The following is a 13564-nucleotide window of genomic DNA, read 5'->3' as shown; positions in this document are numbered from 1 at the left end:
ATTAAAACTCTTTTGTAAAAAAAAAAAACAGTTCCTCATTGCCTTTAAAATACTGGGCTAAAATAAGAGGGACTTTTCTTCAAAGCATAAGATATTTCCCATTTTAAAGGCTGCTTACTTAACGAAGAGCACCACTTTTGTCCAATGTTACTGTTTTGGATTCAATACACGCGAATTTCCAGATGAATTACAACTATATTCAACTGATAACACTTCAGTTCACAAATGAAAATGAATAGAAACGCCCCTGTGAATCATGTACTAAGGATAATTTATCATGCAGCTGTTAATACCCAGCATTTCTTAGAGAGCAGAGAGAAGAGTACGCAAAGTGAGTGCAGTGGTGAGCTTGAGACAGTCAGTCAGCATGTTACTAAAATTACATCAAAAACTCAGGTTACACATCAATGCTAAGAAGACGGAAATATTTTGCCCATTTGAGGGCAGAAAAAACAAGCTGTCAACGCAACATCGCTAAGACAAGCAAAGTGTTGTCAAACATGTTTACACAGCTAATGAGCATAAATTACCATTAACATTTATTAGTTGTTTTTCTCACCAGAATTCAAGACCAATTGTCTCTACAAACTCCTAAAAATATACGAGGCTGTAGAGACGCTAAATGTTCCAACGTGTTTACCAGTTTAGTTTGTCAACCTGGTGTCTGGGGCAGTGCTGGTAGGAACAGTTTTTAGAGCTCTTTTACTGAAGAAAGCTGTTCGCTGTGCATGAAAATATCCCAGTCTCACGCAGTCAGATTGAACACCGCGCACAGTCTGTCAGTGTTTCAGTACAACCAACACATTACATGGAGTGATTTGACCCCATTGCCTCTATAGAACTATAAATAAGAGCAACTTTCAGGGACAAGCTCTCAGCCAGATGTGCAGCCCCCTCGTCTCCTCAGTGAACTTATCTGCTGCTGACCTGTGACAGACGGGAAATAGATCCCCACCAGCAGGGTGAAGAAGCTGGTGATGTCTGCCAGGACGAAGCGGTTGGAGTTTGTAGTGGGACTGTCAGGATCCGAATCAGACACAAGTCCACGCTTCTCCAGGATCATCCCTTTTTCCAGATAGTTCCCAAAGAGGTTTTCTGGGTGAAAGACCATCATAAACACAATAAGAAGAGTTAACAGACTTCTGTGTCCACTGTGGTACTGACGGGTGACAGAAGGTGAGTCTTGTTGAAAATGTACCTGCCAGGATGCCGCTGGTGACCCCTGGGATTCCCTGTATCTCCGTCACATTGTTGTTGGTGAAGTATTCGTCACACGTGGCATTGAGGTACTCTGAATCACAGAAGGACCTCCACAGCTTGGTGGTGATGGTGTCGTTGTCTATTTCAATCACCTTTGCGCACACGTCGTATCCTTTAGACATGAGAGTTCGATTCCCCAGGAGGCAGACGCTGCAGAGGAAGTCAGAGAAAGGCATCACCGTCACGTAGCAAAACCTGACATCTCTGGACACATAAATGAAAGAATCTCTTACGGGAAGACAGGGGGGTCGATGGCGGTCTTGATGACGCCAGCGTAAACAGCCAGAATAGAGAGGATGACGCAGGCCAGGAAGACCAGCGCCAGCTTGTTGACATATTTGACCCCCACAAACACCACCAGGGCCATGAAGCTCAGCACGATGGTGCCGTAAACCCGCATGTTGTTGAGCAGAGCAGCTTCTGCTTCCGACCCCTCCAGACCCTCAATCTTAAAGATGGCTGCTTGAGGAACAATATAAATCTGAGGGAGTCGGGAGAAAGAGGAGAAGGAAGTATGGCAGAGAAGAAATGATGCATGAGGGGAAAAAAAGAGGTAATTTAAACAATATAACTTAGGTAAGAATATTTCTTCATAAATAAATGCTTAGTGTTATGTAACCCTGTGTTTATTAATAAAGAGCAGAAATATTGTATTTTAAACCATAAAGGAAGAAGGACTTTCATGCTATGTGTTCATTTCAATGCTCTACTTCTGCAGAATAGCAATGGTAACACTCAACGACATTATGGCAAGAATTTGTCATTGTAAAAAGCTATAAATATTATCTTGTAATGAGATTTTTATTCAATGTAATCAAAAGATTTCTTGGTATAATGGAATGCTTTATTGTGATCCTGATAAAAGTATGATTTTGATGCTTCTTGATGTTGATTCTAATGATGCTAATTGTGAAATATAATGCGAGGATGTTCACTGACTCTAGGTTCCCATTAAAATTTTTTCCTTTAACTATCCTCAGTTTTGCCTACAAATACAGGACTTTTCCAGATTATTTTGTAAAAATAAGTTTTGTTTTCTGACCATTGGTTTCAATATTTTAGGCTCTGTTTTTAAGAAGTCACATTTTGTTGTAACTCAGTTTTAGATTAAATTAATGAACACATTTAATAAAATGAAAACATATGAATAAATGAATGCATTGAATAAAGAAAAACAAGTTAAACCAATTTTCTGGACATATTAATCATATTTAATCATTCATACACCCTTTGTTTTTTGTCAAATTCAGAAAGTTTAATAAATTTGTAAAATCATACACAAACATATGTAAATATGTGTATTTATTTTGTGAAATTCTTTTGTTGTGACAGTTTCACTTGCAAAGAGTGTCTCTCCTCTCGCCTTGGCTGTTATTTACCTCATTGCCTCATTGTACTCACCAAAGCTAAACTCCAAGAAAAGTCAATAAAAGTTAATGAGACCTTGGCCCAGACGTTGTAGTGCAGATATTTCTGACGGTTACTTCCTTTGAAGTGTGTCTTAAACGAGCAGGATGACATTACTTTTCATAATCTCTTGTAAATGTGAGCTAATGAGGTTGTTTTTACTGCAGACATATTGATATGTTTAGCAGGAACATCACAGGTGCAGCCAGTTAACTGAATAAAGTGTCTTCTCCATACAATGATCAGTAACAGACCCAGACACTGACACATCTAAATGGAATGCAGCTTCAAATATTTAGTTATTGGTTACATCTGTGCTTCTCCTGTCATGATGCTGTAAATCACGTGGAGCAAAAAGGGCTCATGAGGTCAAATGCAAAGCAACATAAATGAATTATTCAGTAAATCAAACCGACTTACCAGCAAAATTTCAATGCAACCAAGAATGTACATGGCGCCTGCGAATGTGGTGCCCAGGTAGAAGCAGATCCCAACGGCGCCGCCAAACTCGGGCCCCAGAGAGCGAGAGATCATGTAGTACGACCCTCCAGCTGTGAGTCACAAACACAAACTAAGACTCGGGGCGCTGCTCCGCTACACACAAACACACTTACACATGCTGTCAGGTATCAGCTCACCTGGTACAACTCCATTTGTTGCAATGGCACTCATGGAGATGGCTGTGAGCATGGTCTGAAATACAGCAGCAGACAGCACAGGAGGATTACAGGGTGTGAAAAGGCCGGCATGACTAACTGTGAGGCCTTGAGGAAGTCTGACTCATGCTGTCTTGTTAGTGGCTAGTTATAATGTGGTGCTGTTGGGATGTTAGTCGCCGACTTCCTTCTGCCACGATTTACTGTCACTTTTTACCTCTGCATGATGGGAATCACATGTATACAGCCTGTTAGAATGACACCCGATGCACCGAGGTGTCAGATTTGTCTTATGCACGGATGTTTAACAGCACTTCTGGTGTGTTTTGAGCTTTAACAGGCATGCGTTATTTAAACATCTGCTTCTGATTCATGAGCAGCCATTATGGGTAGAAAAACTACCAAATCCGCAACAGCAAGAACATCTGCAGCTTTTACTCACCGTGGAACAACACATGAAGACAATAATGAATGAGCCGAAGACGCCGCCAATCCCCACCATCCACGTCATCCGCAGGAAGAGGATCACGCCGAAAATATTCTGGATGCACGGCAAGTACACTCCCATCAGAGTGCCCAACTGGGGAGCCTGGAAAACAGGAAATGTAAAAATGGAAGAGATTTTTCTCAATGCATTCTCTCCTGTCTTTTAAATTCAGTCGTCAGAAAGCGGTCTATTCTTTCAGATACAAAGAAACAGTAGATTTATTCTATCATCTATGAGGAGAAGTAGGGAGATAAGTGTTTATTCTCCTTTATTGTCAGTTTGTAGCTTTAAAACTGAGTGTGATTTTGAAGTAGTGTAGCAGAAAATCAAACCAAATGTGACTGATAGCAACACAGTTTCCTATCTTTTTGTGTGTGCACAAAAATATAAATAAATTGGTAACAGAAAGCTACTGATTACAAGAAGAGCAGCTTCTGTCACGCTATATGTCACTCAAACTAAAACACATTGTTACATTTAACTACTGATTCTGTTTGCAGCCAATTCAATAATGTATTCTTAACAATATCACAAAGTGCCAAAACAAGTCGTCCTTGTCCTCACCCTGAAGTCTGAAGGGTTCATTTAAACCCTGCAGAGCGCTGTATGTGGAGATGAGAGTGATGAGAAGGAAGTGAAAGATGAACGGCAGATGAAAGTTACTGCTCATGTTTTGTCCACAGGGGAAAAATCTGACTGCAAGAACCGCACGATCTTTGACGGGACTCAGTTTAAATAAAGTCCAAATATTGCTCTGACTGTTTCTTTTGCAGGATTTATTTCATAAAGGAGTGCAAATGTGTTGTTGCTTTGCCTGATTGTGTCTGCTTTGTCGCCTTGTACATACGTCCTCATCAGTCCAAATAAAACTGATGTGTAACTCTCATCCTGTTTAGACTAAGGTTTTGCATTTACTGGTTAAAATGAATTGTTAAAGAGAACATTAAGTGTAACTTTTTTTATTTTAGCTCTGGTCTTCCCTCCCTCAAAGCCTCTACAACCTCTATAATCTTGCAAGGAAATTTAAATTTTGTCGTGTTTCCTGCAATATGCGGGTGATCTTGAGTAACTTTTATGGGAAAGTCCTTTAAAAATCAAAGTCTGTGCCACACTGAGGGCAGCAGTGTGTCTCTGAGCTTCAGCTAATGAGTGCACTGGCTGCAGATGAATGACCACAGGACCACAGAATGGCTTGTCTCACAATGCAGCTTGCACGTTGTGAAATTGCAAAACTGCAAAATCTTCGTTCGTACTCTTCGCTTCACTGATCTCCACAAACAGCTCAGCTACAGTATAACCCTTGCTGTATCCTGCTGCATGCTTCAGATCTGGTCACAGTTAGAGCACGCCTTGGTCTGACTTCCATTGAAGCTTTCAGTTCTGTACATACTGGTAAGCATTATTTTTTGCCCCAGTGGTGGAAAAATTGCCCTTTCAAGTATTCCACTGAAGTAAGACTCCTGTTGGGAAGGATGGTGCTTGTCATCATTTTTTTTGTTGTTCTTGAATTATTTGAAGTCAGCAAAAAAACACAATTTCTATGTTCTAACTTGAATGTCTTTAAACAAGTGGATCACTATTATTGCTCAGTATAGTTGTCATATTTGAATTCCTGCGATAGTGTAGGACACTGGCTTTTTTTCCTGTATGCTTGGCTGTTTTTGTGTAACTTAATTCTATGAAGAAAGCAAGCATATGTTTGGGCTTGTGTTGGTTCATTATAGATCCTTTAGAGGTCTCTGGTTTCATTTTAGGGCTGAGCAGGGCAACTCAACAGAAGAAAACCACTGCAGAGAAACTTGAGGAAAGCCAAGATAGGATGCACGTCATTGTGTGGCTAGCATTATGCTCGGCTGAATAAATACCGGACTAGACAGAGCAAACAAAATAAAAGAAAGCCACAGCATGTGTGAAAGGGATTAGATAAACCTGCAGTAACAAACAACAAACAACTCAATTACTTTCCCCCTTGGCCCCTTGGAAAACGAAGACATTTAATGAACGTCTAAATTACATGGGATTTCCATCCAGGATAATAAAAAAGTGAAATTTGGACAGCTCAGTTGGCTTAAAATTGTGTCATGTAATGTTGGATTTACTTAATCCCAAAACTTTGGACCTCTTTTAGTGTTTGAAGGCTTGCCTTTATTCTCTCTTTTATAACATTCCACAAAATAACCAAAAACAGACAATAACTTTTCACAATGCCACCGCTATATTGGAGTCTGGTTTTCATTTCAGCTGCAGCAGCGTTTTTTCCTTTGTCTTGTAAAATTTTGTGGTGTTTGGATCTGAAGCTGCACTAGCCACATCCATGCTGCAAGAAGAGGGTTCTGTGTATGTCTGAAATGAAAATGCCCTGATGCACACTAAAAATAACAGACTTTTTAACAAGGTGTCGGTGTATGGCTACACCACCGGCAAACAAGAACAAGATGCAAAAGAAGCAATGGAAATTACAATGCTAAAACTGCAACTGAAGAGAGTAGAGAAAATGCACCACTGACAGTTTACAAAATAGTTTCAAAAATTAGAATCATAAATAGGCTGAAAGAAAATAGATTGTTTTTGAGAAGAAGTTAAACTATCAGAAGTCCAAGTGCTGCAGAAATACATGAAACTGTGCTCACAAAATGCACATAAATGTTTCACCTCGTACTGCCTGTTTGAGGCCTGTTTCTTTGTTGTACAAACTCCCTTTAAATGGCAAAATCTAACAGATTGCATTTAAGAAAATGACACTTTTCTTATGTCTGAAGACACTGAACATATGCACCTGAAAGGTTTTAACTATTCTTCCCAAAACATACATCTGTGCATAGAGGTAGTTAAACGAAAATAAAACCATTTTATCAGCATATATTCGGGATGAAAACCGCATATTATGTTCTTGCCAGAATCAAAATTCATTTTTAGCTGGCGCAATATACACTTGATAGTTGGATTTATGAACTTCTTGTGTCACATATTTATAACATTTAACCTTTTGACACTTGAATTTATTTACAATTTAATAAAAAAATTGTGTGTTTTTGCTTTCCAGCTGATGCTAAAATAAGTACAGATTGTTAATTTGTCTACTACAGACAGATAATAATAACAAATATATAATAATTAGGTGCCACTCCAACTGGTCCTAGGAGAAACCAGTGCTTGCAAAAGATTCCTAGGTATGTTTTGAATTTACACAAACCAGCATTGGTGGAAGGTATACAGTACATCGGCTGCAGTCTGAATGAAAGTGGTATGTTGCGAATTCGTGACAATAGACGTCAAGGGGTTAAGAGTATAAAAATAATGTTACATCAGCATTGGTATGAATAGTCTTTAGTTGTGGTAATAAGCAGCTTGAAAACATGGAACATGGAAACAATTCATAGACACCAGCTTCCACACAGCAGAAAGCACATCAGCAGTAACCTTGTATAATCTATGCTGCTTACTGGATAGTTTTACTTTGACATATATTGATGGCCTCTAATTTCTAACTAAGGCCAAACCTTGGAGACACGATTATTAAAAAAATGAACATAGCCTTCCCTCTCCGATGCCAATGTCGGTTTCATGTTTTTTCCTTCTTATACCGAATAATAAATGAAGTTGCTTGTTTACTTCTGCAGGGTGAAGATGACTGAATCACACTCAGGACTCTACCTTGACAGGTTTTTTAGATGGGCGTGCTCCCTCCTCGTTGTTCTCGGCCTCTTCGTGCTCTTTGCTGCCAGTTGGCAGGTTGGAGTAGTTGGCCAGAGTGCTGAGCAGAGAGGAGACCATGGGGCTGGTGTCCATCTCCTCCTGCAGCAAAAACACACACGCAGGTTGCATTAGACCTGCAGATCTACTGGCAGCACACAACTATGACTGGCAATCGAGGACTGTCCCCACCTCAAACAGAGCCATGTTCTTGCCATCGTACTGCTGGCTCTTCTCCGCATCGGTGGCTGCGCTGCTGTTGATGAAAGGACTGCTTTCTTTGGGATTCCCATCACCTGAAACACAGAAACACCAGCGTGAGAAATTGGGAATCACCAGACCAGTGGAGCATTTGGTTTAGTTTTGTGTTGGCCTTGAATAAATCTGGTTTTAATGAGTTTTCACCATAAATAAAAACGCAAAAATGCATGAATAGGTTAGCCAAACCTAATGCGGTATTAGAACAAAATTTAGAGGATTTGCTTTTTACTACAAGACATTATTTAACTAAATAATTGAATGCAGCTGAACATGTTTAGAAGGAAAAGTTGACAGTTGAATTAAAACAACGGATAAGCAGTACTAATAGTCAACCAAAGGAAATACGAGAATGATTAAAATAGATGAATAATGGCGAAAAATGAATTGAGTCTTAAAATATATGCTGATAAAAGCACAACTAACAGTAAAAATTGCTATCTAATAGTATAAATGTACACTGTTAAAAGCCTAGATAAACACTGGGAATTACTGACTGAAGGTGTAATAATTGAAAACATTGATATCGGACTGGCTTAATATAGAGGTCAAACTAATAAATAAAAAGATTTGATTCACCTGAGTTTAAGAGACATGATCAGACTTGGTGGAAAATATGTTCCTCATCATCCACTTATGTATAAATAAGTGTGAAATTAGGTTCAAACGAGCTCAAAAGAACACGTTTGGATGTGAGAAGTGGTGTTCATAAAAGGATACTTGAGCTCATTTGACAGGCCAGTAAATGAAAAAGGTTGTGATCTAACTCGAATACCTGAAATATCATAGCAGCCGCAGATGAACTTTGAATTATATTTTTGCATTAAACGAGAACTGTGGATTTTGTCCTCCATCACTTCAATCAGAGGCACGAAAGGAGGATTAGATCAAGTAAAACCTGACAATTCCTTTAAAACAAACTTGAAAAATTGTGAATCTACCTTTTAAAGAGTCCATCACGTAGGCTTTATCAGCAGATTAGGCCAACTGAAAACTCAATTTGTTGATGAAGATCAAATGATTGGATGAAAAATGTGCTTTATATAAGAATAGAAGGGCACAGAAGGAGATGTAAGAGGAGAAAACAATTGGTATGAATACGGAAAATGAGCATATAATAAGAATAAAAGCTGAGTTGTTGCTTTTTCTAGATGCTCAGGATTTAAATGACTGTTGTGAGATTGCTACAGCCACATAAGCTCAAGGTTGATTTATAATGAGTCACTTTGCAGTAGCGGCGACGGGTTTGGTCTGCTGAGTCCCAGGAGAGACTTTCTTTAAGCAACAGCAGAGGAATAATAAAGAGCCATTTGAATACACAGACCAGAGTGAGTTTAAGAGTTTTATTGTGTTATCAGGTTTTTCTGAACTTCCTTAAATGATAATGTAACGACACAATGAAGCCAGAAAAATACAACTGCTTCACATCAATCAAGTTTGCAGAGAGATTTTTTTTATAGGAGAGAAGAAAATGATTGTCAAAACCTCTCAGAGTTACTATAAGGCTACATTCCTTCAAAATAACATCATATATATTTATACTTTTGTTTAACCTGCTTTGTGGTTTTTGGCTCAGAAGTGTAGAGAATCGAGAAGTGTGTTCAGTTAAGCGTCAGAATTTCCAAAATCAGCATCCAGAGAATTAAAAAAAAAATCAGCAATGCAGTTTGAAACATATTAACTGTGTTGTGCTGCTAATTTTTTTTTTTACTGTGATTAAAGAAAAAAAGACACAGATGAGGCTTGTGCTGAAAAAGCTTGATCTTTTTACTTGATGCATGCGTGGCAAATTAATTTGACTGTTTGAATAAACACAGCTTCCACCAATATTCATTCAGTTGGAAACTGTACAACAAAATTTAATCACATACTAACAACCACATTCATTACCACAGTGAGTATGCTTGAAAGCAGCTGCCATCAGGGCCGGTTGTCTCCAACAACTCTTGAAGAAAATGTGGGGTTCTTAAGCAGTTGTCTGTTCTGCATGTTCTGCATTGTGGTTTATGTAGTCTTCTCATGGAAAACAATTCTTTTTGTCTGGAAATACCCAGTTGGTGAGCAATCTTGGTATACATTTTGGTGACAAATCACCAGCTGGAAGAAGAGTTCAGTTTTAGCTTCTGATTGTAAATCTCTGAATGTCAATTTTATTGCAACCCTTCTTTCATATGACTGAATTTTGTTACGCTGATAATTTGTTTTTCTGGCACAAACAAGCAACTCACTCATTAACAAAAGTCTCCCAACCTCACAACACCAGCAGCAGAACTTGAGGAACCCCGTTCCTCTTGTAGAAGAGAGAACAAGTTCAAGTTTCTGTATAATTGCATCTGAAAAGTCAGTTTTAGTCATGAGAAGAGCTGAGATGCAACACAACGCAACACAATGAAGTCACTCCTTCCAATTCACCAATCCCCAGCAGTGCTATACACTAATCTTTAAAGCAAAGTGGAGAGTCAGATGTCAGCCAAGCTGCTCTCCCACGGCATGTAATCTTTTGAACGATGGACTGCTCTCCTAAAGATGCGCTGCCTGTCAAACTGGATTAGAAAGCTTTTCACTGTATGGCCCTTTTTGAGACTTCATCAGCCTCCTGTCACAACACAATCATAATACCTGAACATGATTTGCTACGACCCTCAAATCTGTTGAAATTAGAAAATTTAAAAAAACACTTTTCTCACAGAAGTTTAGTTTTTGCTCTGAATGATAAAATAATTTTAGACTAATGACGCCCTCTTCGTTACCTGTCATTATGACGCCAGCCAAAACGCTTTTTGTAACATTGAAGTCATTATTTCCACTCTTCATCATAGTTCAGATTATGCTGAAGCCAACCACATGAGTATTTTGTAATCCAGCATGATTTTTAAATCTGCATTTAAAGCTCATTTCTGCTTTTGGCTTAGAATGAAATCAGCTTTTAAAAAATTGCAATTTAACCATATTTGACTAAATGCTTTTGTGTGTGTGTGTGTGTGTGTGTGTGTGTGTGTGTGTGTGTGTGTGTGTGTGTGTGTGTGTGTGTGTGTGTGTGTGATCTTTGGTATATGTTGCTCATATTCCTCCTCGTTCTCTCCAATGCTTTGTTTTCCTCTTTATTCTCAGCTGGTAAATTTTCAGCCTTCAGATGAGATTACTGTACAGCTGAAAATGTCTCCTATCCAACTGTGTAGCAGCAAGAAGCAGAGAAACATTTCACAGTGTGGTCTTGACCCTCAGCAAATAGCTCCAATACATGTTCATGTCACTCATGCAGCAAAGTCAGTGAATGAGCAGTGATGGATCACTGCTGACCACCCTGAGTTGGTACCCATGGGACCGGGAGTGTTGTGCGATTAATATCCTTCAAACACTCCAACAAATACAAGCTTCACTGCATTTATGAGCAGCCGAATCTGCATTTCACCCCATAAAAGTCAACAATAATCCACTTGCAAGCTGAACAAAAACAAACCTCACTTGCGTGCTTTTTTCTCTCTCATATTTGTGGCCACACGAAGCTCCTCATCCTTCACTGCTAAACAGCAAGTGTCCTTTGAATGGAACCCGCCACCCGGTCAGAGTTCTCGCCTAAATCGACATCCTGATGTCCTGATCCATCACTGTGATGGATAAGGATACGAAACCACATCAATCTACAGTATTTCTGCCTGTCACTGTGCTTCTTTCCAGATGCACATACATTTCCATATCATTTGTCATGCAGCACCACGTACACTTTGCCATCTGATCACTCGGTAATAAAAAACAGCTTCACATTTCTATGGGACCAGGTGCCGCTCTGCTTTCATATCCTCCTCCTCCTTTTGGACGTGAGCTATTTGTGTGCAAGCTGATCATTAACTGATGGTTCTTAATCATTAACTAATCACATAAACTCCCTCAGACTTTGTCATCCATTAGTGAACAGTGTGAAATTCCTGAGTTATGTTGCATTAATCCCTGCATTAATCAGTTGCGCGTGACTTAGCATGAGTGTGTACGAGATCAGTGTTATAAAATGTGGTATTCTAACATTTGCACCTCCGTGTAGGTGGTTCTGATTATGCATCCAATGCTGTTGGCAAGACTTAGATTAATAGCTTTAACTTTACTTTTGGAAAACCAGAGATGAAGACCTCCCAAATCGAAAACTTGTTAAAGAGAAGGGTTTCCGAAGCTAGTCAAACATCTGTAGCATTATGGGTCACTTTGGTGGTCCCAACACTTTGGTTACTTTAAACAGCTCGAAAACCAAATAGATTTCTCCTCTGAAAAGAAGCCCCTGCTGTGCTTTGTGTTTTGTGCTCATGAGCAAAGGCCTAGATGGTAAAGATTATTCCCATTGAACATGAGCAAATTATCGTCACTGTGAGCGTTTTAACTGTGTGGTGTGAGGATTTAAAGTGCAATCTCACGGAGTCACTAGCATGACTGTACTCGTGTTTTTGTCTTGTTTTTTCTATGAAAAATGAGCGGCATAAATCTGCCTAATACTTCAAGACATAATGCTCCTCTTGTGCCTGAGGATGTGCAAACCTGTCCACAGAGATTTACAGTCATAAAAGATGACAAAACAATATATGAGGATTAAAGTTATTTTTCTGTCTGTCTTCTAAGTAATCCTGCACAGGGAGGATACTGTGACTGCTGCTCTTTACCCCTCTCTTCAGAAATCATCCTGTCCTGCCCCAGAGGGGAATGATCTGCTTTCCCTGTGAGGACTAAGCTGAGCAAAACCTTCTACTGCTCCCTGTGAAGTGAAATACACCACCAAGGCCATTTCGTCTGCACTTTTGTCTCTTGGAAGCATAAAAACCAGGATTCAGAATTTATTTGGCTGCAGACAAGCAGTGTAAATTCCTCAGGATTTACAGAAACCGTCTATATCCTTTTGCAGAGGGTTTAGATGTGGATCAGATGTCATGACACATTTATGACCTCCTGATGGTGTGAGTTCTGTTTAAAAGAAGCCGACCCTGACATGTGAGAATTTACACCAAGAAAATATTGGCAGTTTCACTGAATAAATGCCAAAAAATGCAAAAATGATTAGGTATTTAGCAGAACTATCACTAAGTAATGTTTTCCCTAATTGGAGTTGACAAGAAGCTTTACTGTCGGAAATTATTCAAAATTTCTTTGAATAGCTTACGACTTGATTTATTACTTACTACTTGACTTATTACTTGAAATAACTGACTGCTGCAGCACACATAATATCTGCTGATTTAAAAACTGAACTCAAATGTCAGTGCAAGAAAACCACAGATTTATTGCTTCTTTTTCTTTCAATGTATCTATTTAATGAATGGATTTTTATAGTTATTTCAGTGTCTTTAGTGTTGTTTTGCTCTGGTGCACTGCAGAACAGCAGATCACAGTTCACACAGACTTCACTGAGTTTCTTCTGGTACCTGAGGGCTGCGTGAACTCATTTTGGTCTACATCTATCTGAAGAGTTTACTTTGAGCTCATCATTGACTAAAAGATGAGGCTTGGCGGTAACCAAACAAAAAGGCGAAAAAGCAACATTCTTGTCTGTCTGTGGCACTTTGAACGACTTGCACTCTGATCCAACTGTCTATTTGCAATAACACAGGCGTGATGAAACAAAAGCACACACCATCTCACTTTGATTACACAACATGGAAGGATCATTGGCCAAGAGATTAAAGAGTGTCCAAAGTGACCCACATAGATTAATTCCTGCAACTGAGGAGATATAAGAGGTTTACAGGGCTGTGAACAGCATTTAAAATGTATCTGTATTTACTCATAAAACGTTCCTATACTTGCAAATGTGCAGAAAAACCGT

The 13564-nt window shown here is 39.2% G+C and overlaps 1 protein-coding gene across 2 annotated transcripts in view; it reads right to left on the bottom strand.

Annotated features, from left to right (window-relative positions):
• The window catches only part of slc12a5b (solute carrier family 12 member 5b), a 48692-nt gene that overhangs the window by 13571 nt on the left and 21557 nt on the right, over positions 1 to 13564 (bottom strand). For both annotated transcript variants that reach the window (XM_051950078.1, XM_051950079.1), the window contains exons 3-10: positions 7696 to 7799; positions 7465 to 7605; positions 3766 to 3912; positions 3306 to 3360; positions 3088 to 3218; positions 1494 to 1741; positions 1199 to 1410; positions 928 to 1095 (exon numbers count right to left, since the gene is read on the bottom strand). In XM_051950078.1, coding sequence (XP_051806038.1) covers positions 928 to 1095; positions 1199 to 1410; positions 1494 to 1741; positions 3088 to 3218; positions 3306 to 3360; positions 3766 to 3912; positions 7465 to 7605; positions 7696 to 7799 — 1206 coding nt within the window. The remainder of the gene's footprint in view (positions 1 to 927; positions 1096 to 1198; positions 1411 to 1493; positions 1742 to 3087; positions 3219 to 3305; positions 3361 to 3765; positions 3913 to 7464; positions 7606 to 7695; positions 7800 to 13564) is intronic.

The sequence above is a fragment of the Acanthochromis polyacanthus genome, chromosome 6 (genome assembly GCF_021347895.1).
Source record: "Acanthochromis polyacanthus isolate Apoly-LR-REF ecotype Palm Island chromosome 6, KAUST_Apoly_ChrSc, whole genome shotgun sequence".
Taxonomy (NCBI): domain Eukaryota; kingdom Metazoa; phylum Chordata; class Actinopteri; family Pomacentridae; genus Acanthochromis; species Acanthochromis polyacanthus.
This window is presented reverse-complemented; position numbering and strand designations above follow the sequence as displayed.